Source organism: Symphalangus syndactylus, chromosome X, assembly GCF_028878055.3.
Source record: "Symphalangus syndactylus isolate Jambi chromosome X, NHGRI_mSymSyn1-v2.1_pri, whole genome shotgun sequence".
Taxonomy (NCBI): Eukaryota; Metazoa; Chordata; class Mammalia; order Primates; family Hylobatidae; genus Symphalangus; species Symphalangus syndactylus.
The window spans coordinates 62,620,626-62,643,711 of record NC_072447.2 but is presented as its reverse complement, the minus strand read 5'-3'; the positions used below and the strand labels follow the sequence as shown (position 1 = coordinate 62,643,711).

Here is a 23,086-nt window from a genome sequence, read left to right as displayed (position 1 = left end):
GCATGGGAAGAGGGTTGGAGGCCTTTTTTCGATGTTGTGGAAGGAAGTTGACTGCCATCGTCCTGTCCCCCAGAGTGCTGAGAAGCGGAAGGCCATGCTGGATGAGCTAGCAATGGAAACGCTGCAAGAGAAGTCCCAGCACAAAGAAGAGCTGGGAGCAGTTCGTCTACGGCATGAGAAGGAGGTGCTGGGGGTGCGTGCCCGCTATGAGCGTGAGCTCCGAGAGCTGCATGAAGACAAGAAGCGTCAGGAGGAGGAGCTCCGTGGGCAGATTCGGGAGGAGAAGGTGGGTGGGTAGATGGCGATGCCCTTCTTCCTCTAAAACCTGGGAACCACTGGCTGATAGGCCAGTGGGTGGCATGCATCAGGTGCCTGCTCCTCTGCCTGCCTGGCCCATGACAGTCTGCCCCATCCCAGGCCCGGACACGGGAGCTGGAGACTCTCCAGCAGACAGTGGAAGAACTTCAAGCTCAGGTACACTCCATGGATGGAGCCAAGGGCTGGTTTGAACGGCGCTTGAAGGAAGCTGAGGTGAGTTGGTGATGCCTGGTGAGGAACAAAGGCTGATTGGGGCCCTCATGTCAAACCATAGAAGCAGGAGTGGTCAGGCCCTGGAACTTCCCGAGATTTTTTGGACTTAAGGATATCCCACAGTCCCCTGGCTCAATAGCAGCCCTCTGGAGTGGATCAGGGGATGGCCATCAGATAGGACAGACTGTCACGTGTTAAGGCTGCCCTGCCTTTGTGCAAATTTGGAAAGGCACCTTTCTCCTGAAACTGTACTTCTGTCAGGAAATTAATGCGATACACTGATGTTATTTGAACAAGAACCTGCTGGGTGTGGTGGCTCACGCCTGTAATCCCAGCACTTTGGGAGGCTGAGGTGGGTGGATCACTTGAGGTCAGGAGTTCGAGACCAGCCTGGCCAACATGATGAAACCCTGTCTCTACTAAAAATACAAAAATTAGCCGGGCGTGGTGGCTGGCGCCTGTAATTCCAGCTACTCAGGAGGCTGAGGCAGAAGAATCACTTGAACCGTGGAGGCAGAGGTTGCAGTGAGCTGAGATCGTATACTGCACTCCAGCCTGGGTGACAGAGCGAGACTCTGTCTCGGAAAAAGAACCTTTGTTGCCATTTTCTGGAAATCTCATAATACATTGAAAGGCATTGTCATGTAGCAGTGAAGAGCACAGGCTGGAGTCAGTTGTTTGTCTAGGTTTGAATCCTGGCTGGGCCATTTCCTAGCCGTGTGACCTTGGGTAAGTTATCTGACCTCTCTGTGGCCTGTTTTCTTCAATGGTAGAAAGGGGATAACAATAATATCTACCATCTAGGTATTACGGGGGGATTATAGAAAATGAGTTAATATATGTAAAACCCTTAGAACATTCTTGGCATGTAGTAAGCACTGTGTTATGTTTTGTTAAATAAAATAAAATGTAAATGCAAATCTAAGTCAACCATGTGAATGGTGCAACTTTAGATGTGACACTTCTGCATATTGCCTAAGGGCGTGTGGGGTTCCCTGCAGGAGGGTCATTTCTGCATACCTCTGGGCCCCCATTGCAGTCCCTGATACCCCTAACTGGGCATGATACCTACTGGGGGGCTGTGGCCAGACCTGGGACTTGTCTTGTAGGAATCCCTGCAGCAGCAGCAGCAGGAACAAGAGGAAGCCCTCAAGCAGTGTCGGGAGCAGCACGCTGCCGAGCTGAAGGTGCCTCTCGCATGATGGTGTTCCTCTCTCCAGACAGTGATGGGCCCTCCTGGGAGGACAGAGGCTTCCCAAGCCAATGCCTAAGCTGCTTTCTGCTTTGCAGGGCAAGGAGGAGGAGCTACAGGATGTGCGGGATCAGCTCGAGCAGGCCCAGGAGGAGCGGGACTGCCACCTGAAGACCATTAGCAGCCTGAAGCAGGTCAGCGGGTCCCTGCACATCCCCAGACACACCCCTGATCCTCAGCGTGCAAGAGGGGCAGGGAGGGAGCACGCTTCAGGCAGCCCTTCTGGCACCCGCCAGCCATGCCTGCTTTCTCCCACAGGAGGTGAAGGACACAGTGGATGGGCAGAGGATCCTGGAGAAGAAGGGCAGTGCTGCGGTAAGACGGAGGGGTGCCCAAGCACGGCTCCCTCCTACCTGTAGCCTGCCTCCCATGGGCCCACTGGGCCTCAGTCCTCATCTTACCCCTATCCCCCACAGCTCAAGGACCTCAAGCGGCAGCTGCATTTGGAGCGGAAACGGGCAGATAAGCTGCAGGAGCGGCTGCAGGACATCCTCACTAACAGCAAGAGCCGCTCAGGTGAGGGACTAGGACAGGGAGAGGAGGCTGAGGCATGGAGGAGGCAGGGCCTGGGCCTGCAGGCTGCAGGTTAGTCCTGCATCTTCCTCAGCTGTGCTTTCCTGCTTCTGTCGCTCTGGAACTCCATCTGTCTTTTACCTTTTCTCTGTCTCTCCTCTGATTGTTTCTCTGCATTCTCTCTTTATTTCTATCTTTCTGTCTCGTTTTTGCCCTGTCTCTTCTCTATTTCTGTCTCTGCCTCTGTCTCAGTTTGTTCTCTCTCTTTCCTCTATATTTGCCTTTATCTCCTTGCTTTCTTTCTCTAGTTTTCTCCTTTTCTCTCTCTCTCTTTTTTTTTTTTTTTTTTGAGACGGAGTTTTGCTCTTGTTGCTCAGGCTGGAGTGCAATGGTGTGATCTCGGCTCACTGCAACCTCTGCCTCCTGGGTTCAAGCAATTCTCCGGCCTCAGCCTCCTGAGTAGCTGGGATTACAGGCATGCACCACCACACCTAGCTAATTTTGTATTTTTAGTAGAGATGGGGTTTCTACATGTTGGTCAGGCTGGTCCCGAACTCCCCACCTCAGGTGATCCGCCCGCTTCAGCCTCCCAAAGTGTTGGGATTACAGGCATGAGCCACTGGGCCCGGCCCCCGCCCTTTCTTTTCTCTGTCCCTTTATCTCTTCCCGCCACTCTGTCTCTTCTTCCTCTCTCTTCTGTTTATATCTCTGTCTGTCTCCTCACTGTATGTACTACATTACACACTCCCACACCTCACTTGGCGTTTCTAAATCTATTGTATACAATCTCTCATTCTATAAATCTCCATGCTCAAGTACAGGGTCCCTGATATAAAACTCCCCGAGTCTCTACCCTCCAGAAGCCCCCAGCTGAGCTAGGGAGACAGACTTATACACAGCCAGCAACACTGTGGTGTTTTCATTATACAGCTAATCCAATCTGTTATTTCTGCCACTTCAAGCAGAAGACACACACACACACACACACACAACTTTAGTTGCTTCAGCCTTTTTTTAGACGGGGATGGCCTATAAATACATTTAAAAGTAAAATGCAGTGATGGCTCTGGTGCATCTCTTAGATTACAGACTCAGAGAAAACTTGGTCCCTTGTTCCCCCACTCGGGATACCTACGGATCCCCACTCAGTCACCCCACCCTTGCCAGAGATCCTTGAGGGCTTTAAGTGATGTGGCAAAACAGATGTGTATCTCTCACCAAATCAATTTCTCTCTGAGGCACTTGGTCTCCTGAAGTAACCTTTCTTTAGAAAGGAGTTTTGTTTCTGTTTTATCACAGATGAATGTAAGAATCTTGGGAAAGGTGTAATCCCAGCACTTTGGGAGGCCAAGGTGGGTGGATCACCTGAGGTCAGGAGTTCAAGACCAGCCTGGCCAACACGGTGAAACCCCGTCTCAACTAAAAATACAAAAAAATTAGCTGAGTGTGGTGGCGGGCGCCTGTAATCCCAGCTACTTTGGGAGGCTGAGTCAGGAGAATTGCCTGAACCCCGGAGGCAGGGGTTGCAGTGAGCCGAGATTGCGCCATTGCACTCCAGCCTGGGCGACAAGACTGAAACTCTGTCTAAAAAAAAAAGAATCTTGGGAAAAGTTACAATTGTATACCATACATTCAATACATTCACCTTGTCCATTAGATTAAACTGAGATTGAGATTTAAGTGCGTGGCTACAAGAGCCTGCTTGCATCTTTTTTTTTTTTTTTTTTTGAGACAGAGTCTCGCTCTGTCACCCAGGCTGGAGGGCAGTGGCGCGATCTCGGCTCACTACAACCTCCGCCTCCCGGGTTCACGCCATTCTCCTGCCTCAGCCTCCCGAGTAGCTGGGACTACAGGCACCTGCCACCACGCCCACTTAATTTTTTGTATTTTTAGTAGAGACGGGGTTTCACCATTTTAGCCAGGATGGTCTCGATCTCCTGACCTCGTGATCCACCCGCCGCGGCCTCCCAAAGTGCTGGGATTACAGGCGTGAGCCACCGCACCCGGCATCTTTTTTTCTCTCTGTCTCTGTCTCTGCTCTGGCTTACTTCTTTCTCCAGGGTCTCTGTTAGTTTCTGTCATCTGCTCTGGCTTTCCATCTCTGGCATTTTCTTTCTGCAAGTGGATGTGCCCTGTGCCCTCTCTAGCTGTCTTTCTTTCTCTGAACCCTGTGTCCAAGTGTGTCTGCCACTTGAGGCTCATGTGTACCCACATCGTTGTCTTTCTCCAACCTCTTCCATTTTCTCCTTCTCATTTTGTATGTGTTTCTCCAGAAAGGCAGCTCTTTCTTTTCTTTCTTTTTTTTTTTTTTTTGAGGCAGAGTCTCACTCTGTCACCCAGGCTGGAGTGCAATGGTACGATCTCGGCTCACTGCAACCTCTGCCTCCCGGGTTCAAGCGATTCTCCTGCCTCAGCCTCCTGAATCACTGGAATTACAGGCACACACAACCACACCTAGCTAATTTTTGTATTTTTAGTAGAGACGGGGTTTCTCTATGTTGGCCAGGCTGTTCTCGAACTCCTGACATCAAGTGATCGGCCCACCTCAGCCTCCCAAAGTGCTGGGATTACAGGTGTGAGCCAGTGCGCCCGGCCTCAGCTCTTTTTTCTGTCTCTGTCTCTCCCTGTCCTCCTGTCTGCTTCTGCCTTTCCCCATGCCCAGGTGTCTCTCTTTCCATCTCTGTTAAATCTATTTCTGCCCCTTCCTGCTGGTTGCTGCCCTGGGACTCAGGGGTATTGGGGCTCAAGTTTCTCTTCCCTCCACCGCCCAGGCCTTGAGGAGCTGGTTCTCTCAGAGATGAACTCACCAAGCCGGACCCAGACAGGGGACAGCAGTAGCATCTCCTCCTTCAGCTACCGGGAGATCTTGCGGGAAAAGGAGAGCTCGGCTGTTCCAGCCAGGGTAAGGGGAAAGGAAGAACCTACAGCTCCAGCTTCTCTCAACCCAAAAATCTGAGAACCCCTCCCCTTTTCTCCTCACCTAAATCCATCTCCTACTTTGGGCGCAGCACACATATTTTCTTGTCAACTTTTCCCCAAGCCCACCAACTTGGATTCAGATTGCTACATGCAGGACAGGCCAATCATTCTCTCTCTCTGACTTTCTGTTTCATCATCTGTGGGCTAATTCCCCCTTCTCTGGTGCCATAAAGTATGTGGCTCATAGTAGGTGCACCATCCAAGGAGAAGGTCCCTTTTCCCAACTTGTAATGATCACTAATTATTATTGCCGGCTGTCATGTCAGCCTCCTTACCAGCCACTTTCCTTTGGAAATAACTTTTTTATTGTTCCACAAATAGTATGTGCGCGGCCGGGCGCGGTGGCTCACGCCTGTAATCCCAGCACTTTGGGAGGCCGAGGCGGGCGGATCACGAGGTCAGGAGATCAAGACCATCTTGGCTGACGCGGTGAAACCCCGTCTCTACTAAAAATAAAAAAAAATTAGTCGGGCACGGTGGCGGGCGCCTGTAATCCCAGCCACTCAGGAGGCTGAGGCAGGAGAATGGCGTGAACCTGGGAGGCGGAGCTTGTAGTGAGCCGAGATAGTGCCACTGCAGTCCGGCCTGGGCAAAAGAGCGAGACTCCGTCTCAAAAAAAAAAAAAAAAAAAAATAGTATGTGCACATTGTAGTACATTTTTTAAAAACCACAAATGAGCAAAGATTTTTTAAAATCTTAAATGTCTGGCCGGGTGTGGTGGCTCATCCCTATAATCCTAGCACTTTGGGAGGCCAAGGTGGGCGGATCACTTGAGCTCAGGAGTTTAAGACCAGCCTGGGAAACATGGTAAAACTCCGACTCTATTTAAAAAAAACAAAAACAAAAAAACCTTGAATGTCAAAAAAAAATAATATTTTCACCATCCAGAAGTCACCATTATAAATTCTTAGTTCAGGGCTGGGCACGGTGGCTCATGCCTGTAACCCCAGCACTTTGGGAGGCTGAGGCAGGCAGATCACTTGAGGTTAGGAGTTTGAGAACTGGCCTGGCCAACATAGCAAAACCTCGTCTCTACTAAAATACAAAAATTAGCCGGGCGTGGTGGTGCGTGCCTGTAGTCCCAGCTACTCGAAAGGTTGAGGCAAGAGAATCGCTTGAACCCGGGAGGTGGAGGTTGCAATGAGCCGAGATCACACCACTGCACTCCAGCCTGGGCAACAGTGAGACTCCATCTCAAAAAATAAATAAATAAATTCTTAGCTCATACCCTTCCAGAATTCTCTCTCTTTTTAAAATCTAGATGAGATTAACCTGTTTTTATTCAACTGTTGTCTCTACCTTCCCAATTTGATAAGTTTTCATGTCATTGGCTGGGTGCGGTGGCTCCTGCCTATAATCCCAGTACTTTGGGAGGCTGAGGCGGGCAGATCACTTGAGGTCAGGAGTTCAAGACCAGCCTGGCCAACATGGTGAAACCCCGTCTCTTCTAAAAATACAAAAATTAGCTGGGCATAGTGGCGCGTGCCTGTAATTCCAGCTACTCGGGAGGCTGAGGCAGGAGAATCGCTTGATCCCGGGAGTTGGAGGTTGCAGTGAGCCAAGATCTTCCATTGCACTCCAGCCTGGGCAACAAGAGCGAAATTCTATCTCAAAAAAAAAAAAAAAAAAAAAAAAAAATTTCACGTCGTCTAATACTTTGACCTTAACCAGATTTCTCTAGTTGGCCCCAGAATGTCCTTTCTTGCTGGTTTTATGAAAACTAGCATTCAGATTCAGAGCACATGTTACATCTGGTTGTTTTATGGCCCTTAAATCTCTTTAGTGTGGTCCCTTTTTTCCTGAGACCAACTTGTTGAAGAGGCCAGCCCAGTCACCCCACAGGAAGTATGCTACCTTTTGGGTTTTTCTGCTGGCTTCCTGGTGGTATGATTTAACATGTCCCTCTCTTCCAGTTTTCCTGTCAGCTGGAAGTTAGATCTCATTTGCTTTGGGATCTTCCTTTAATCCTCTCCACAAGGCTCTGATGTGGTTTACTCTCTACCCCCATTTAGGCAGAGGAGATAACAAGAGTCTGAGGGTACCAAGATGGGCCTACAGTCCCAGCTTCAGGGCCCACGTTCTCTCACCCACCTCTGGCCTGGTTCTCCTCCCCAGTCCCTGACACCTGTCTGGGGTCGTTGGTGCTGAGCCCAGGGCTGGCCTCTCCCCTTCTCTTTCCTGCAGTCCTTATCCAGCAGCCCTCAGGCGCAGCCCCCTCGGCCAGCAGAGCTGTCAGATGAGGAAGTGGCTGAGCTCTTTCAGCGGCTGGCAGAGACACAGCAGGAGAAATGGATGCTGGAGGAGAAGGTGCTCCCTGCCTGCCCATCCCCACTTGAAGTGCCCTTGGGGGTGTGGGGTCTGCCCGGGCCCGCCTCATGTGTGAACATGTACAGTAGAGGGGTCTCAGGTGGGCTGGGCCATCTTGCAGGTGAAGCACCTGGAGGTGAGCAGTGCTTCCATGGCAGAGGACCTCTGCCGGAAGAGCGCCATCATTGAGACCTACGTCATGGACAGCCGGATCGGTCAGTGCCCCCTCCCCGGCCCTCAGCCCTGGTCCAGCCTTCACCTGGCCCTCCCTCTCCATTCTGTGCTGCGGCTTCTCTCCTCTCCTCTCGGAACTCAGTGAAGCTACTGACAAGACCATGGCCTGTCGAGGGGAGAACAGGAAAGCACTGTCTCTTGATCTTGCCTCCTCCCTCTTCTCTCTTTCTCTGTCATCTCTCCACTCTCCATTCTCCAGTTTGTCTCTCTGTCCACTTTCTCCTTTCCTCTTCCTGTGCCTCATCTTCCTCTCCTCTCCCTCTCCCTTCTCTCTTCTCCGTTTCTCTTTTTCACCCCACTCCATCTTGTCTCGCTGTCTATATTGTTTTCCTTCTCTGTTCATTGCTTTTGCTTTCTTTCAAACCTGCTCCTTCACAGATTTTTCTTTATTAATCAGAACCATACTGACCAACATGTGCTGAGGACTTTCTGTGTGCTCTGTGCTTCACATGCAGTCATGTGCATCTTTCCAGTTCCACAAGTTAGTTATCCTCATTTCTCGGGGCCATAGAGCTAGTGAGTGACAGAGCTAGGTTTTGTATGTCAAAGCCTCTGTCTTACATGACATGGCTTTTCCTGCTCCCTTCTCCCCTGGTATTCGTCTCCCTCTTTTCTCCTCTGGCTCTGCCTGGCTCTCCCCTGGCTCTGCCGAGGGGGTGGTTTTCAGCCTGGGCCCTTGCAGATGTGTCTGTGGCAGCAGGCCACACAGACCGCAGCGGGCTGGGCAGTGTCCTGAGAGACCTAGTGAAGCCAGGCGACGAGAACCTTCGGGAGATGAACAAGAAGCTGCAGAACATGCTGGAGGAGCAGCTCACCAAGAATATGCATTTGCACAAGGCGAGTGTGGCCTGCCAGCCTACCCATCTGTTCACCCAGCCACCTGCCTACCCAGCCACATAGCCCCTGGGTCATCTGCCAGTTCCCTTGCCCACCCACCCAGCCTGTCCTCCCAGCTATCCTCCTACCCACGCATCAACTACTACATCATGCTCTCATCTTCCACCCTCTCTTCAACTTATTATCCATTCGTTCCTTCCATGTATCCACTCATCCATTTATCTACACATTCACCCAACCATCTGCCCATCTGTCCATCTACCCAATCTACTACTTACTCATCTCATTGTCTACCCCATGTCCTGCCACCCATTTCTTGACATATCATTCTCTTATCTACTCATCAATTGCCCCTTGTGTTACCTTTCACCCACCCAGTTACCTGCTTGCCCACCTGTTGATCTCCATCTGTCCTCTGGACAATTCATTCATCCACCAATTTGTCTACCATAGATCCCCCATGCCCATGGCCCCCCACACACATCTTTCTGCCCAACCTGCCACCCAAAGACTTTCCCCATCTCTGAGAGTCAGAAAGGAGTCAGACCCAGCTTCTGCCTTTGAGAAGCAAGCTCACACTTAGTAGAAGAGCAGGTGGCCAGAGTGGTGGTGTATCCTGCAGCAGCACCATGCCACAGGAGGCATCCCACTCCCATTATCTGTAGCTCCCCACCCATCCTCATGACTTTTCTGAGCCCAGCCCACTGTTGGGGGTGCTGTGAACTTCTCCAAGTACCTTCCCATCCCAGGCCAGACACAGCTGAGCATTGATTAATGAAAGGGTGTGAAGGAAATCACAGATGATACCCTACGTTTGGCAAGGGAGCAGCCTGTCCCCTTCTCTGGCCCCTGATGGTTCATTTGTTTCTTAGGATATGGAAGTTCTGTCCCAGGAAATTGTGCGGCTCAGCAAGGAGTGCGTGGGGCCTCCTGACCCAGACATAGAGCCAGGAGAAACCAGCTAAAGACCTGCAGGCTGCACCCACCTCCTCCCCTTCCTACCCCTTAGGATGCCATTCCCTTGGGCTGTGGTGGAAAAATGAGGGCTGGAGCCAAAATCAAATAGCTTGGGAGACTGGACATTAAAAGGGCTAGAGGCCTGATGGTTAGTGTTAATGATCCTGTCTTAGGGCAGAGGCCACCAGGGAGTGGGGATCGTGAGGGAAGGGGCAGGGATTTCTCCTTCTTCTTGGTCCTGGCTCCCAAAGGCTTCTGTCTTCATCTCTGCATGAGCTCTCCTTCCCAGAGACCAACTCTTTTTTATTTTATTTTATTTTATTTTTTAATTTATGTCTGGAGCCTGGCTACTCTGCACTTGGGATTGGGGATGTTGGGTGGGTGTGTGGTCCATGTTCAGCGTTCTAGCAACACGTGCGTGTGTGTGTGTAAAGGCTGTGCAGCCAAAATACCATCTGGCCAGACGGGCCCACCCACTGACTGTCTCGTCTCGTTCTTTTCAACCAGGAGGGATGTGCTGGGGGCGGGGAGGTTCACACCATTGGAATAGGGAGGGAGGTCTCTGGCTGCAACGTTACTCTCTTTTCCCCACCCTCATCCAGCCTGTCTCCATTTACTGCTGACCAGCCCCTCAAACTGAGTGGAGCTGAAATACCTGCAGATATGTACATGGGTAGACATGTATGGGATTGTGGGTATAGATGAGTAGACAGACGGGAGGATGGATAAGTGGTTGGATGGACCGATGGATGAGTAAGTGGACGGTTGCATGGACTGATGATGGATAGACTAGGAAATAAATGGATGGATGGATGGATAGGTGGTTGGATGAATAAATGGGTAGATTGGTAGGTGGATAGAGGATGGATAGTAGAGATGTAAATGGACAGATGGATAATAGGTCTATGGACAAATGGATGGGTGGATGATTTAGGTAGATAGGTGGATGGATGGGTTTATGGACAGGTTAGGAGTAAATAGACCAATGGTTAGGGGAATGGATGGATGGGTAGATGAGCTAATGAATGGGAAGGGTAAAGAGTGGGAGAAGAAATGACGAGTGGAGCTATGTATGGACAGAGATGGGCAGAGGATGTCACCCTGCGTGTGTTCCGGGTGGGAAGAGATGGGCAGAGGATGGATACATACAGATAGATTGGCAAATAGCCAAATGGGGTGAACTTACAAATACAAATGGATGAATGAGTGGGTGGGTAGATTAACGACTAAGTGGACAGATGGGTGGGTGGAGGGATGGATAGAGGAATTGGTTGTGTGGGTGGGAGAATGGATGGATGGGTAGGTGGAGGAATGGATGTAGAAATGGACAAATCAGGAGTGTGCCAAATGGGCAATTGGAAGATTACACGGGTGGGTAAATTGGGTGAAAGGCTAGGCCTGGCCCTGCATTACGGTGCCCCTGTCATCACACTCCTTTAATTAAGATTAAGCATCCCCGGTGTGTGCTGTGTCCAGTGCTATCACCTTTCACATCATGTAATGCTCCAAATGACGCTATCAAGTTGGGATAAGTCTCTCCATCTGACAGTTGAGGAAACAATGCAAGTCACTTGCTCAAGGATGCAGCAAGTCAGTGGCAAAGCTGGGGTTTGAACCCACCCATAGCCAGCCAGAGGCATTCCATTATCAGTGCTCCTGCCATCCAGAAGCAGAGCCCTCTACCGGAGGAGGTGTGATTTGAGGCCACTGGATATGGACAGATAAGAGACTACCCCCTCGGAGTGGGGCCTGCCTGAGATGGTAGGGGAGTGGGACCTGGATTGTCCCCCTCTACATTCCCTTTACCCTCATTTCATATCTAAAAACAGGAAGTCCCGTGCTCCAGTCCCACAGCCGAAGTCTTAGAGCTGGGGCTCTAATCCATGCTGCGCCCCTCAAGGGGGCGGCTTCGGAAGCTTGGCCATCTAGAGAAACACTCCCCAGCAATAACCCCCGACTCCTGGCTCTCCTGCCCTTCCACAGTCTGGGGGGCAGGGAGGGGACAGCGCTGCATCATTCCCTGTGGCACTCCGCTCTGGGGCCATTAACAGACGCCTTCCCATCGATCGGATCTGCTAAGTGCTGCTGATTCAGGCGAGTGGGGGTGGGGGCCCCTGGGGGCAGAGCGGGTAGGAGCTGGGCAGGAAGAGAGGGGAGTCCAGGAAGGAGGTGGGGAGAATTGGCAAAGTTCCCTGCCACCCCCATTTTCCAGATGACGCGACTGAGGCCCAACCAGCTTTGTAGGAGGCGGAGTCTCCCCAGGGTCCCTCTCTGGCTGTCCTAGGGGAGGGGGCTCGGGGAGCCACGAGGCCCCTCCCTGCCTCTCTCTCCATCTCCCGGCAAGCTCGGAGGGGCGGGGAGAGAGAGCCAGAGGAGGAGAACTCAGGCAGCTCTGCAGAGGGGGCCAGGAGCTCGGGTGTTTGGTACCCCCAGCCCCACCGCTGTTGCTGCTGCTGCAGCGGGGACACAGGTGAGGACGGCCCGAGAGGGAGGGGGAGGGGGACCACCACTAGCGCTGTCCTCATCCTTCCCTGGTCCAGCCCCCACGCCCTAGCCCATCCTGGGATAGTCCCCAGGGGTCCCACTGGACCTTGCCCTTCCCAGGCCTCCTTCCAGGGACCCCGCGCCCTCTCCCTGCCTATGCCACCTTCTCCCCTACGCCTGGCTGTGGTTGCTTCTCTTCCTCCTGCTGCCGCTGCTGCTACTGCCACTGCCCAGCACACACCGCCAGCCCCTCGGGGTGTGGTTTCCCCAGACCTGCCCCCAACGGTGGGACCCAGCCTTCTCCCGGCCTCTCCTGCCAGCTTCCTGCAAAGCCCAGGAGCCCCCCTCCCTGGAGACACACCCAACTCCCTTTCAACACCCCACCCCCCTCTTAATCCCATTTTGGGGGTAACCCCCTTCCTCTTATTTAGTCTTCATAGATCCTCTGGGTGCTCTGGGACTGTGCCCAACTTCCTAACATTTGAGTCCCGGCCCCTTGGAATTCCCCAGACCCCTTTTTCCTCCCTGTAGAACTCCTGAGAGTGTTGACCAGGCTTTCTTGGCCCCTCTAGATACCCACCTCCCCCAGATAACTCTCAGCCTCTCAAAAAATAACCCAGCCCCCTGTCTACCCCTTTAGATAACCCCTTCCCCTCTCCAGCCCTACTAGGAAGCCCTGGCCTCTCTTTTCTTCCCCAGAACTCCTGTAGAGTACAGACACCCCCCCGGGCTATTCTTGGCAACTCTAGGCAGTCCCAAGACACCTTTCAGCCTCTTTACAACCTCCTAGATCCACAGCCACCCCTCGAGATGCACCAGCTCCCTTTCCAGATCCATGAGGGGGGTCTAACCCTCTTATGCTTCCCCTAGAAGTCTTGAGGGTGTGGACAACCCTCCTCACCTGTCTCAGCCCCTCTAGAACCCTCATTTCCAGGCACTCTCAAGTCTCTTTCAAGCACCTCTGGTCCCATTTCTACCCCTCTGGATGCCCCAGTCTCCTCTCCACCCCCGCAAAGGAGTTCCAGGCTCTTCTGCCTTCCCTGAGACTCTTGAGAGTGTAGAGAACTCCCCACGTGTTTCTTGGCCCCTCTAGACGCCCCCAGACACCTCTCAGGCACAGGCTGACTTCTTTAGAATCATCTCAGTCTCTCTAAACCCTCCCTCAGCTCCTTCTTGGCCCCATCCCCACACCCCTTTTCTGCTCTTCTCCATGTCCCCAAGGCCCTTCTCAGTCCCTCAGAACATTGCCCAGGCCCCTCCTAGGCTCTGTAAATGTCCCCCAAACTCCTTCGCATCTCTTTAGTTCTTCCTCCTGCTTCCTCTTGACCTCTCTAGACACCCCCAGTTTCCTTGTTCGGGTGGCTCAAGGTGTCTCCAAGCCCCCACCATCCTGGAGACAGCCACATTCTCCTAAACGCCACCCTCACTAAGTCTCCCTGGGCTTGGGGAGTGGCACGATGGCGGCAGGCCTGGCCACGTGGCTGCCTTTTGCCCGGGCGGCAGCGGTGGGCTGGCTGCCCCTGGCCCAGCAGCCCCTGCCCCCGGCACCGGGGGTGAAGGCATCTCGAGGAGATGAGGTTCTGGTGGTGAACGTGAGCGGACGGCGCTTTGAGACTTGGAAGAATACACTGGACCGCTACCCAGATACCTTGCTGGGCAGCTCAGAGAAGGAATTCTTCTACGATGCTGACTCAGGCGAGTACTTCTTCGATCGCGACCCTGACATGTTCCGCCACGTGCTGAACTTCTACCGAACGGGGCGGCTGCACTGCCCACGGCAGGAATGCATCCAGGCCTTCGACGAAGAGCTGGCTTTCTACGGCCTGGTTCCCGAGCTAGTCGGTGACTGCTGCCTTGAAGAGTATCGGGACCGAAAGAAGGAGAATGCCGAGCGCCTGGCAGAGGACGAGGAGGCCGAGCAGGCCGGGGACGGCCCAGCCCTGCCAGCAGGCAGCTCCCTGCGGCAGCGGCTCTGGCGGGCCTTCGAGAATCCACACACAAGCACCGCAGCCCTCGTTTTCTACTATGTGACCGGCTTCTTCATTGCCGTGTCGGTCATTGCCAATGTGGTAGAGACCATCCCGTGCCGCGGCTCTGCACGCAGGTCCTCAAGGGAGCAGCCCTGTGGCGAACGCTTCCCACAGGCCTTTTTCTGCATGGACACAGCCTGTGTACTCATATTCACAGGTGAATACCTCCTGCGGCTGTTTGCCGCCCCCAGCCGCTGCCGCTTCCTGCGGAGTGTCATGAGCCTCATCGACGTGGTGGCCATCCTGCCCTACTACATTGGGCTTTTGGTGCCCAAGAACGACGATGTCTCAGGCGCCTTTGTCACCCTGCGTGTGTTCCGGGTGTTTCGCATCTTCAAGTTCTCCAGGCACTCACAGGGCTTGAGGATTCTGGGCTACACACTCAAGAGCTGTGCCTCTGAGCTGGGCTTTCTCCTCTTTTCGCTAACCATGGCCATCATCATCTTTGCCACTGTCATGTTTTATGCCGAGAAGGGCACAAACAAGACCAACTTTACGAGCATCCCTGCGGCCTTCTGGTATACCATTGTCACCATGACCACGCTTGGGTGAGTGTGGACTCTGCATTGGGGGCTGCCTGATTACACTCACCCTTTCTGTAAAATTAGGAAGTTTAAAGGAATGATCTCTCTCTCTCTCTCTCTTTCTTTCTTTCTTTCTCTTTCTTTCTTTCTTTCTTTCTCTTTCTTTCTTTCTTTCTTTCTTTCTTAAACGGAGTCTTACTCTGTCGCCCAGGCTGGAGTGCAGTGGCAAGATCTCAGCTCACTGCAACCTCCGCTTCCTGGGTTCAAGTGATTCTCCCGCCTCAGACTCCCAAGTAGCTGGGATTACAGGTACATGCAACCACGCCTGCCTAATTTTTGTATTTTTAATAGAGACAGGGTTTCACCATGTTGGCCAGGCTGGTCTCAAACTCCTGACCTCAGGTGATCTGCCCGCCTTGGCCTCCCAAAGTGCTGGGATTACAGGCGTGAGCCACCACGCCTGGCCTCTTTCTCTTTTTGAGCTTCAGTTTGCTCATCTGTACAAACTGAGGGAGCTGGACTTAATTCTTCAGATCCCTCCCAGCTCTGACAATGCCTTGATTTTCTAGGTCAGGAGACTTGGGTTCAAGGATTGTCTTAGCTGCTCTCTTTCTGTTGATGGTTTCTCATGGCCTCAGTTTTCCCCTCTGTAAAATGGGAAACGCTGATCCCTTCATCATCTAGAGAGGATTCAATGACATCATAGTTGTGAAAGTTCTCTGAATGTTTCTGGTGCAGGATACATAGGTGTTGGTTTTCTAGCACCTTTTTCTGTTTTGGGGACCCATGTCTCCCAACCTTCTAGAATTGTCTGCTGTGTGGGGCACTACTTCTGTGCCTTTGCGATTCCTTGATGTTTCCCAGAACAAGATGTTTTCAGCATTTTTTTTTTTTTTTTTGTCGATCCCTGCAGAAGAAACAGAGTTGGGATAAAAGTATCAAATGGAATCATCGAACTCACGAGCTTTCTAAAGATACTGTCAAGGGCAGATGCTGTGATCCTTCTCTAAGTTTCCATCACTGGGATTGGGTATACAGTTGGTGCTCAGTATCTGTTGAAGGAATAACTGAATGAATTGGGTTTGCTCAGTTTCTTCATAGAGGTACAAAAAAAGTTGATTTGGGGTTTCTAAAGCGTAGAAACCCCAATTTTGGTTGGAGGTCCAGGATCAGACTGACAAAAAATACTGAGCGCTGACAGTGGGCTGGAACTGAGTATTTTGATGGCTTTTACTCTATTCAGGTCCTCCCAACAACTCTGTGAGGGTGGATGGCTGCCCATGTCTCACAGTTGAGGACACGGTCTGAGATGACACATCACAGAGCCAGCAATGGCCAAGTTGGAGAGACTTTTGAGCAGAGTCCTGAATGCTTAAAATGAGTCAAAATACAGAAATAAGGAACAGCCATCCTAGGGCACAGCCTGAGAAAAGGCTTAGAGGCTGAAGACTGCAGAGGCTGTGTTTCTGTGGAGGAGTTCTGATTGGTTCTGCGGTCAGAACAAAAGTATGCAGTGTGATCTTGGGCGAGTCAGTTACAGAATCTCCCTGATCTTCAGGGGAGCTCTCTGTGAACAAGTTAGTAAGGTTGGCTCTGCTCTATCTCTGTGGGAGGTGGGTGGCATGGAGAAAGGCAGGGAGGTTTCAAAGCTCCTCCCTGTTTCGTCACATGTGGACAGTTTTCAAGGATTCCCCTATAGGGGAATGAAAAGGGGTCCTACCTAGACCAGGTAAGACAGAGGCAGCCAAAACCAACAAAACACTCCTCCTGGGACTTGAAGCCCTTCGGCTGGCCTGTGGTGCTGGGACTCTCTCCCCAGGAGGCTGTGTTCACTGCCTGTGACTTCCTCATGCTCCCCTCTGCTTGGTTTTCATAGATTTCTGGCTGACTCAGGTGCTTGGTATGTAACTTAGACAGGGGCAGCAGATGGTAGGGGTTGAGGGCCAGGCCCATTTCTCACTTGACCCCCCAACATTTTACAGAGCAAGAAACTGAGGGATTCAGAAGGTTTGAGTGCCTGGCCAGGGTCACAGAGCTAGTCCAGTTAGATGGGATGGAGTGGGGGACTGAAAGGTAGGTGGGCACTTTTCCTGACCTTGGCCTACCTCCCCTCGCTCCAGCTACGGAGACATGGTGCCCAGCACCATTGCTGGCAAGATTTTCGGGTCCATCTGCTCACTCAGTGGCGTCTTGGTCATTGCCCTGCCTGTGCCAGTCATTGTGTCCAACTTTAGCCGCATCTACCACCAGAACCAGCGGGCTGACAAGCGCCGAGCACAGCAGGTAACCACACTTTCCATCCGAGCACCTCCTACTCCCCACACCCCAAGCCAGTCTACTTTGGGGCTCACCCACCTGACCTTTTATCTCCTCTCTCTGCAGAAGGTGCGCTTGGCAAGGATCCGATTGGCAAAGAGTGGTACCACCAATGCCTTCCTGCAGTACAAGCAGAATGGGGGCCTTGAGGTGGGTCGGGGCCTGGATAGGGTTGGAGTGAGCCATAACAGGGGGAGGAAGGTGCTGCCCTTATCGCTCTGCTCCATCCACTCCAGGACAGCGGCAGTGGCGAGGAACAGGCTCTTTGTGTCAGGAACCGTTCTGCCTTTGAACAGCAACATCACCACTTGCTGCACTGTCTAGAGAAGACAACGGTGAGGCCTAATGTGAGGTGATATAGCAGAATAGAGGGGGTCCCTCTGTGGCCATGCCAGCTCTCTCCCTTGGATGGGAGGCTCACTACAAATTGTGGAAATCACACAGCGCTTCCTGGAAGAGGCTACAGGAGAGCCAAGCCTTGAAGGATGGGCAAGGGAAGGGAAGAGGGAGTAATTTCCAGAAAGGAGAAGACAGCCTGAGCAAAGGCTTGAGGGTGGGATCAGCTCCCATGGGATGCCCCATGACCCTGCCTCCCTTCTGCCCATAGTGCCATGAGTTCACAGATGAGCTCACCTTCAGCGAAGCCCTGGGAGCCGTCTCACCAGGTGGCCGCACCAGCCGCAGCACCTCTGTGTCTTCCCAGCCAATGGGACCCGGAAGCCTGCTGTCTTCTTGCTGCCCTCGCAGGGCCAAGCGCCGTGCCATCCGCCTTGCCAACTCCACTGCCTCAGTCAGCCGTGGCAGCATGCAGGAGCTGGACATGCTGGCAGGGCTGTGCAGGAGCCCTGCCCCTCAGAGGTAAGCAGCCCTCCTATCTGCTAGCCACACCTGGGGAAGCTCAGAGCTTAGACCAGCAGCTCTGAGATTTCATAACTCCAGGCCTAGCAAGTGAAGCTCGAACCCAAACCCCTCCATGCTGGAAGCTTGGGCTTATCTTGTCTGTAACTCATTCTTTATCCATTCTTTTTTTTTTTTTTTTGAGACGGAGTCTCACTGTCACCCAGGCTGGAGTGCAATGGCAGGATCTCAACTCACTGCAGCCTCCACCTCCTGGGTTCAAGCGATTCTCCTGCCTCAGCCTCACGAGTAGCTGGTATTACAGGCACACGCCACTACGCCCAGCTAATTGTTGTATTTTTAGTAGAGATGAGGTTTTGCCATGTTACCCAGGCTAGTCTCGAACTCCTGACCTCAAGTGATGCACCTGCCTCAGCCTCCCAGAGTGCTGGGATTACAGACATGAGCCACCTCGCCTGGCCTCTTCATCCATTCTTTCACCAAATATTTATTGAGCACCTACTGTGTGGCAGGCACAGTTGTAGGCAACTTGGATGCGGCAGTGAATGAACAGACAGAAGCCCCTGTATCCCAGTCCTCTGGAACTTCTATTCTAGTGGGGTAAGACAGTTAATAAACAAATACACAGATTATATAGCATATCAAACAGCTGTAAACACCAAGGAGAAAAGTCAGTCAGGGATGGGGGCTAGAAAGCATAGAGCAGGCCGGGCGCAGTGGCTCATGCCTATTATCCCACCACTTTGGGAGGCCGAGGCGAGCGGATAACAGGTCAGGAGTTCGAGACCAGCCTGGCTAACATGGTGAAACCCTGTTTCTATTAAAAATACAAAAAACTAGCTGGGTGTGGTGGCGCGCACCTGTAATCCCAGCTACTTGGGAGACTGAGGCAGGAGAATCGCCTGAACCTGGGAGGTGGAGGTTCCAGTGAACTGAGATCACATCATTGCACTCCAGCTTGGGCAACAAGAGCAAAACGCTGTCTAAAAAAAAAAAAAAAGCATACAGCAGGGTGGTGATGCAGTTTTTTTTGTTTTTTTTTTTTTGACGGAGTCTTGCTCTGTTGATAGGCTGGAGTGCAGTGGCGTGATCTCGGCCCACTGCAACCTCCGCCTCCCGGGTTCAAGCGATTCTCCTGCCTCAGCCTCCCAAGTAGCCGGGACTACAGGCACATGCCACCATACCCGGCTAATTTTTGTATTTTTAGTAGAGACGGGGTTTCACCATGTTGGCCAGGATGGTATCGATCTCCTGACCTCATGATCCACCTGCCTCGGCCTCCCAAAGTGCTGGGATTACAGGCGTGAGCCACCGCGCCTGGCTGCATTTTTTTTTTTTTTTCGAGACGAAGTTTTGCTCTTGTTGCCCAGGCTAGAGTGCAGTGGCGCAATCTTGGCTCACTGCAACCTCTTCCTCCCGGGTTCAGACGATTCTCCTGCCTCAGCCTCCTGAGTGGCTGGGATTACAAGTGCCCGCCACCATACCCAGATAGTTTTTTATATTTTTGTTATGTTTATTTTTATTTATTTATTTATTTATTTATTTATTTATTTATTTTTGAGACGGAGTCCTGCTCTGTCGCTCAGACTGGAGTGCGGTGGTGCAATCTTGGCTCACTGCAACCTCCGCCACCCGGGTTCAAGCAATTCTCTGCCTTAGCCTCCCAAGTAGCTGGGACTACAGGTGCGTGCCACCACGCCCAGCTAATTTTTGTATTTTTAGTAGAGACGGGGTTTCACCATGTTGGCCAAGATGGTCTCAATCTCTTGACTTCGTGATCTGCCCACTTTGACCTCCCAAAGTGCTGGGATTACAGGCATGAGCCACCGCACCCGGCCAATTTTTTATATTTTTAGTAGAGATGGGGTTTTACCATGTTGGCCAGGTTGGCCTCAAACTCCTGACCTTCAGGTGGTCCACCTGCCTCGGCCTCCCAGAGTGCTGGGATTACCGGCATGAGCCACCACTCTTGGCTGGTGATGCAGTTTTAATAGTGTGGTCTGGGAAGGCTTTACTGAGGTGACAACTGAGCCAAGACCTGAAGGAGGCAAAGGAGTGAGCCATGCAGATAACTAGAGGAAGAGCTTTCTAAGCAGAGTGAATAGCCTGTGCAAAGGCCTTGAGGCAGATGTGGGTCCACATTAGAGACATAGCAAGGAAGTTATCATGGGTGGAGGAGAGTGAGCTGGGGGAGAGTGGTAAGAGGCAAACTCAGAAAGGAGTGAGGGTCCTACCTTAGATCCTACTGTGGACAGTTTGTAAGGACTTGGACACTGTTAGGAGTAACCATGAGAGATAACATTTTCATATGTATGCTCATTGTGTTCCAGACACTGCTCTGAGCACTTCGTATCATTTTTAATCTCATTTAATCTCCACAGCAACCTATGAGGTGGGAGATAGTGTTCGTCCCATGCTACAGATGAGAGAAGAGAGAGGTTTGGAGTGTTTAAAGTGGGACCAGGATTTGAACCCAGGACTATCTGACTCCAGAGTCCTCACGCTTTACCACCATAATTGGGGATGCAGGAGAAGTACTTAAGTACTTAGCACAGTGCCAGGGACCCAGTAGGTGCTCAATAAATGCCATGATTGCTGTGGCAAGTATTAATTTTTTTTTTTTTTTTTTTTTGAGACAGAGTCTCGCTCTGTCGCCCAGGCTGGAGTGCAGTGGCGCGATCTTGGCTCACTGCAAGCTCCGCCTCCCGGGTTCACGCCATTCTCCTGCCTCAGCCTCTCCGAGTAGCTGGGACTACAGGCGCCCGCCACCACGCCCGGCTAATTTTTTTTTGTATTTTTAGTAGAGACGGGGTTTCACCGTGGTCTCGATCTCCTGACCTCGTGATCCGCCCGCCTCGGCCTCCCAAAGTGCTGGGATTACAAGCGTGAGCCACTGCGCCCGGCAATTTTTTTTTTTTTTTTTTTTGAGACAGAGTCTCACTCTGTCGCCCAGGTTGGAGTGCAGTGGCGCAATCTCAGCTCACTGCAAGCTCCGCCTCCCGGGTTCACGCCATTCTCCTGCCTCAGCCTCCCGAGTAGCTGGGACTACAGGTGCCCACCACCACGCCCGGCTAATTTTTTGTATTTTTAGTAGAGATGGAGTTTCACTGTGTTAGCCAGGATGATCTCAATCTCCTGATCTCGTGATCCGCCTGCCTCGGCCTCCCAAAGTGCTGGGATTACAGGCATGAGCCACCACATCCGGCTGATAACTTTTTTTTTTTTTTTTTGAGACAGAGTCTCATTCCGTCACCCAGGCTGGAGTGCAGTGGTGCAATCTCAGCTCACTGCAACCTCTGCCTCCCAGGTTCAAGCAATTCTCCTGCCTCAGCCTCCCGAGTAGCTGGGATTACAGGCATGCGCCACCATGCCCAGCTAATTTTTTGTATTTAGTAGAGACGGGGTTTCATCATGTTGGTCAGGCTGGTCTTGAACTCCTGACCTCAGATGATCCACTCACCTCGGCCTCCCAAAGTGCTGGGATTACAGGCATGAGCCACCGCACCCGGCCTAAGATAACTTTTTAAGAGCCTTCCATCTTCTCCACCCTTGTCCACAGCCGCTCCAGCCTCAATGCCAAGCCCCATGACAGCCTTGACCTGAACTGCGACAGCCGGGACTTCGTGGCTGCCATTATCAGTATCCCTACCCCTCCTGCCAACACCCCAGATGAGAGCCAACCTTCCTCCCCTGGTGGCGGTGGCAGGGCCGGCAGCACCCTCAGGAACTCCGGCCTGGGTACCCCTTGCCTCTTCCCCGAGACTGTCAAGATCTCATCCCTGTGAGGGGTAGGCCTGCCAATTCAGAGAGTCCTCTTCATTTTTGGGAACTCCTTTCCAAAGCCATATTTTTGGGAGGCAGAGAGGGGCACCCCTTCTGCCCCCCTACTGAGAACTATGCAATGGAGTTTCATGAAATGGTCCACATACTGGGGAAGTAGCCAGGAAATGGGAAACTTCCTCCCACCCCAGACATCTTTCCTGGTGGGAGCTGAAGCACTGGGCTTCCACAGGCCCCTGGCCTCCTTGCCCCAGCACACTGGGACTGGCCCCACTCTCCCAGCTGGACTCCTGCATGCTCCTCCCCTTGGGCTCTCAGATGAAGGTAAAGCTTTGATCCGACATCTGAGCTCTACCCTAAGAAGGAGAGTTTGAGATTTCCTCCTCCCTCTGGCTGGGATATGGAGCTTTGCAGGTTCAGAGAAGAGAACGCTCACCTCTGATCTGGCCTCTACGTGAGGTCCCCACCTCCATCTGGCCCAGCAATTTCCAGATTCTGAAGCTTGGAATGCAAACACAGGCTTCATAGGCTGTGGCCTCTGCAGCGACCTGCCATCCCCAGGCCTTGCCTGAGGGGTCAGGCTGCCTCTCCCAACAGACACTCAGATAGCACAAATTCTACCATCCCCTTCCCTGGCTGCTGGAAATGGACCCCGCAACCCTGTCCTCTGCTGGGCCCCCAGCAAACTCTAGCAATAGCAGCTGCTGCCGTGTCATTATGCAAAGCCTCTGACCAGTTTGCTGCAGCATTTACATCTGCCCTAATCAGAGGGGCCACCTCTAACTACTCCTCCTCCTCTCTTCTCCTCTGGTTTGCCTCCTTCTTGGGGTGGGCTGGAGTCTGGACTGGCTGAGATAAGAGCCTGGCAACCAGCAAGAGCTGGGCTGTATTTGGAGATCAGGGGCTCTGGCCTGGGATGTCTCTGAACTTTGGGAGTTATAGGAGACAGGAGGAACTTCTCCTCCTCCTCCTCCCCTACAATTCCTTTTCACATATTCCTTTCTTCTCCCTCTTGGGTCACCTTCCAGAACTCTGCTCTCAGGCTGAAATCTGGCATCATCTCAGGTTCCCTGTCCCCAGCACTGTCCCCATGGAGCTGGCGGCTGACAAAGATGTAGTTTCCATCAGTCAATAAAACCTGAGAGGAGAGATGAGGACTGAGAGTATCTCCTCGCTCTGTGGGTTTGGGGGCTGGGTTGGCCTTGGGGGTTGACAACACTCTGATTTCAATCCCTTTTGGCTAGGAGAAGGGCTGGTATGGGTCAAGGTATGGGAGATGGATGGTTGGTGATGTATTCTGGAAGATGGGGATCCAGGAGAAATGAGTGTGGTTTGAGGAGTTCATCTACAGCCAGTGAGACAGGCCAGGGGGTCCTGAGACATTCCTCCTTGGATATCATCTGCGCCAGCTTCCTGATTCACAGATCGGGAAACTGAGACCCAGAGAAACACATAGTTAGTTAGAGGAGGCTTAAACCCAGCCT

General features: G+C 52.3%; 2 protein-coding genes across 4 annotated transcripts in view; both read left to right on the top strand.

Annotated features, from left to right (window-relative positions):
- The window catches only part of GRIPAP1 (GRIP1 associated protein 1), a 29,078-nt gene extending 18,991 nt beyond the window's left edge, over positions 1-10,087 (top strand). For 2 of the 3 annotated variants that reach the window (XM_055268085.2, XM_063634399.1), the window contains exons 16-26: positions 74-286; positions 418-531; positions 1,641-1,718; positions 1,822-1,917; positions 2,042-2,098; positions 2,200-2,299; positions 5,068-5,198; positions 7,460-7,582; positions 7,704-7,797; positions 8,499-8,653; positions 9,526-10,087. In XM_055268085.2, the coding sequence (XP_055124060.1) occupies positions 74-286; positions 418-531; positions 1,641-1,718; positions 1,822-1,917; positions 2,042-2,098; positions 2,200-2,299; positions 5,068-5,198; positions 7,460-7,582; positions 7,704-7,797; positions 8,499-8,653; positions 9,526-9,618 (1,254 nt within the window). In that variant the 3' untranslated portion in view covers positions 9,619-10,087. The remainder of the gene's footprint in view (positions 1-73; positions 287-417; positions 532-1,640; positions 1,719-1,821; positions 1,918-2,041; positions 2,099-2,199; positions 2,300-5,067; positions 5,199-7,459; positions 7,583-7,703; positions 7,798-8,498; positions 8,654-9,525) is intronic. The other variant, XM_055268086.2, reaches the window with a different exon arrangement.
- A 140-nt stretch (positions 10,088-10,227) lies between these two features.
- On the top strand, positions 10,228-22,759 carry KCND1 (potassium voltage-gated channel subfamily D member 1). The gene is made up of 7 exons (XM_063634421.1): positions 10,228-11,704; positions 11,823-14,672; positions 16,769-16,931; positions 17,031-17,114; positions 17,201-17,299; positions 17,572-17,822; positions 21,382-22,759. Exons 2-7 carry the CDS (start codon positions 13,552-13,554, stop codon positions 21,605-21,607), a joined length of 1,944 nt encoding a protein of 647 aa, XP_063490491.1. The 5' UTR covers positions 10,228-11,704; positions 11,823-13,551; the 3' UTR covers positions 21,608-22,759.
- Positions 22,760-23,086: the final 327 nt, after the last annotated feature.

Excerpts from the sequence above, each read along its gene's own strand:
- KCND1 (XM_063634421.1), top strand. The coding sequence starts at position 13,552 with ATGGCGGCAGGCCTGGCCACGTGGCTGCCTTTTGCCCGGGCGGCAGCG. Across the intron at positions 17,115-17,200 it reads AGCAGAATGGGGGCCTTGAG|GACAGCGGCAGTGGCGAGGA; the intron begins GTGGGTCGGGGC and ends CATCCACTCCAG. Across the intron at positions 17,823-21,381 it reads AGGAGCCCTGCCCCTCAGAG|CCGCTCCAGCCTCAATGCCA; the intron begins GTAAGCAGCCCT and ends CCTTGTCCACAG.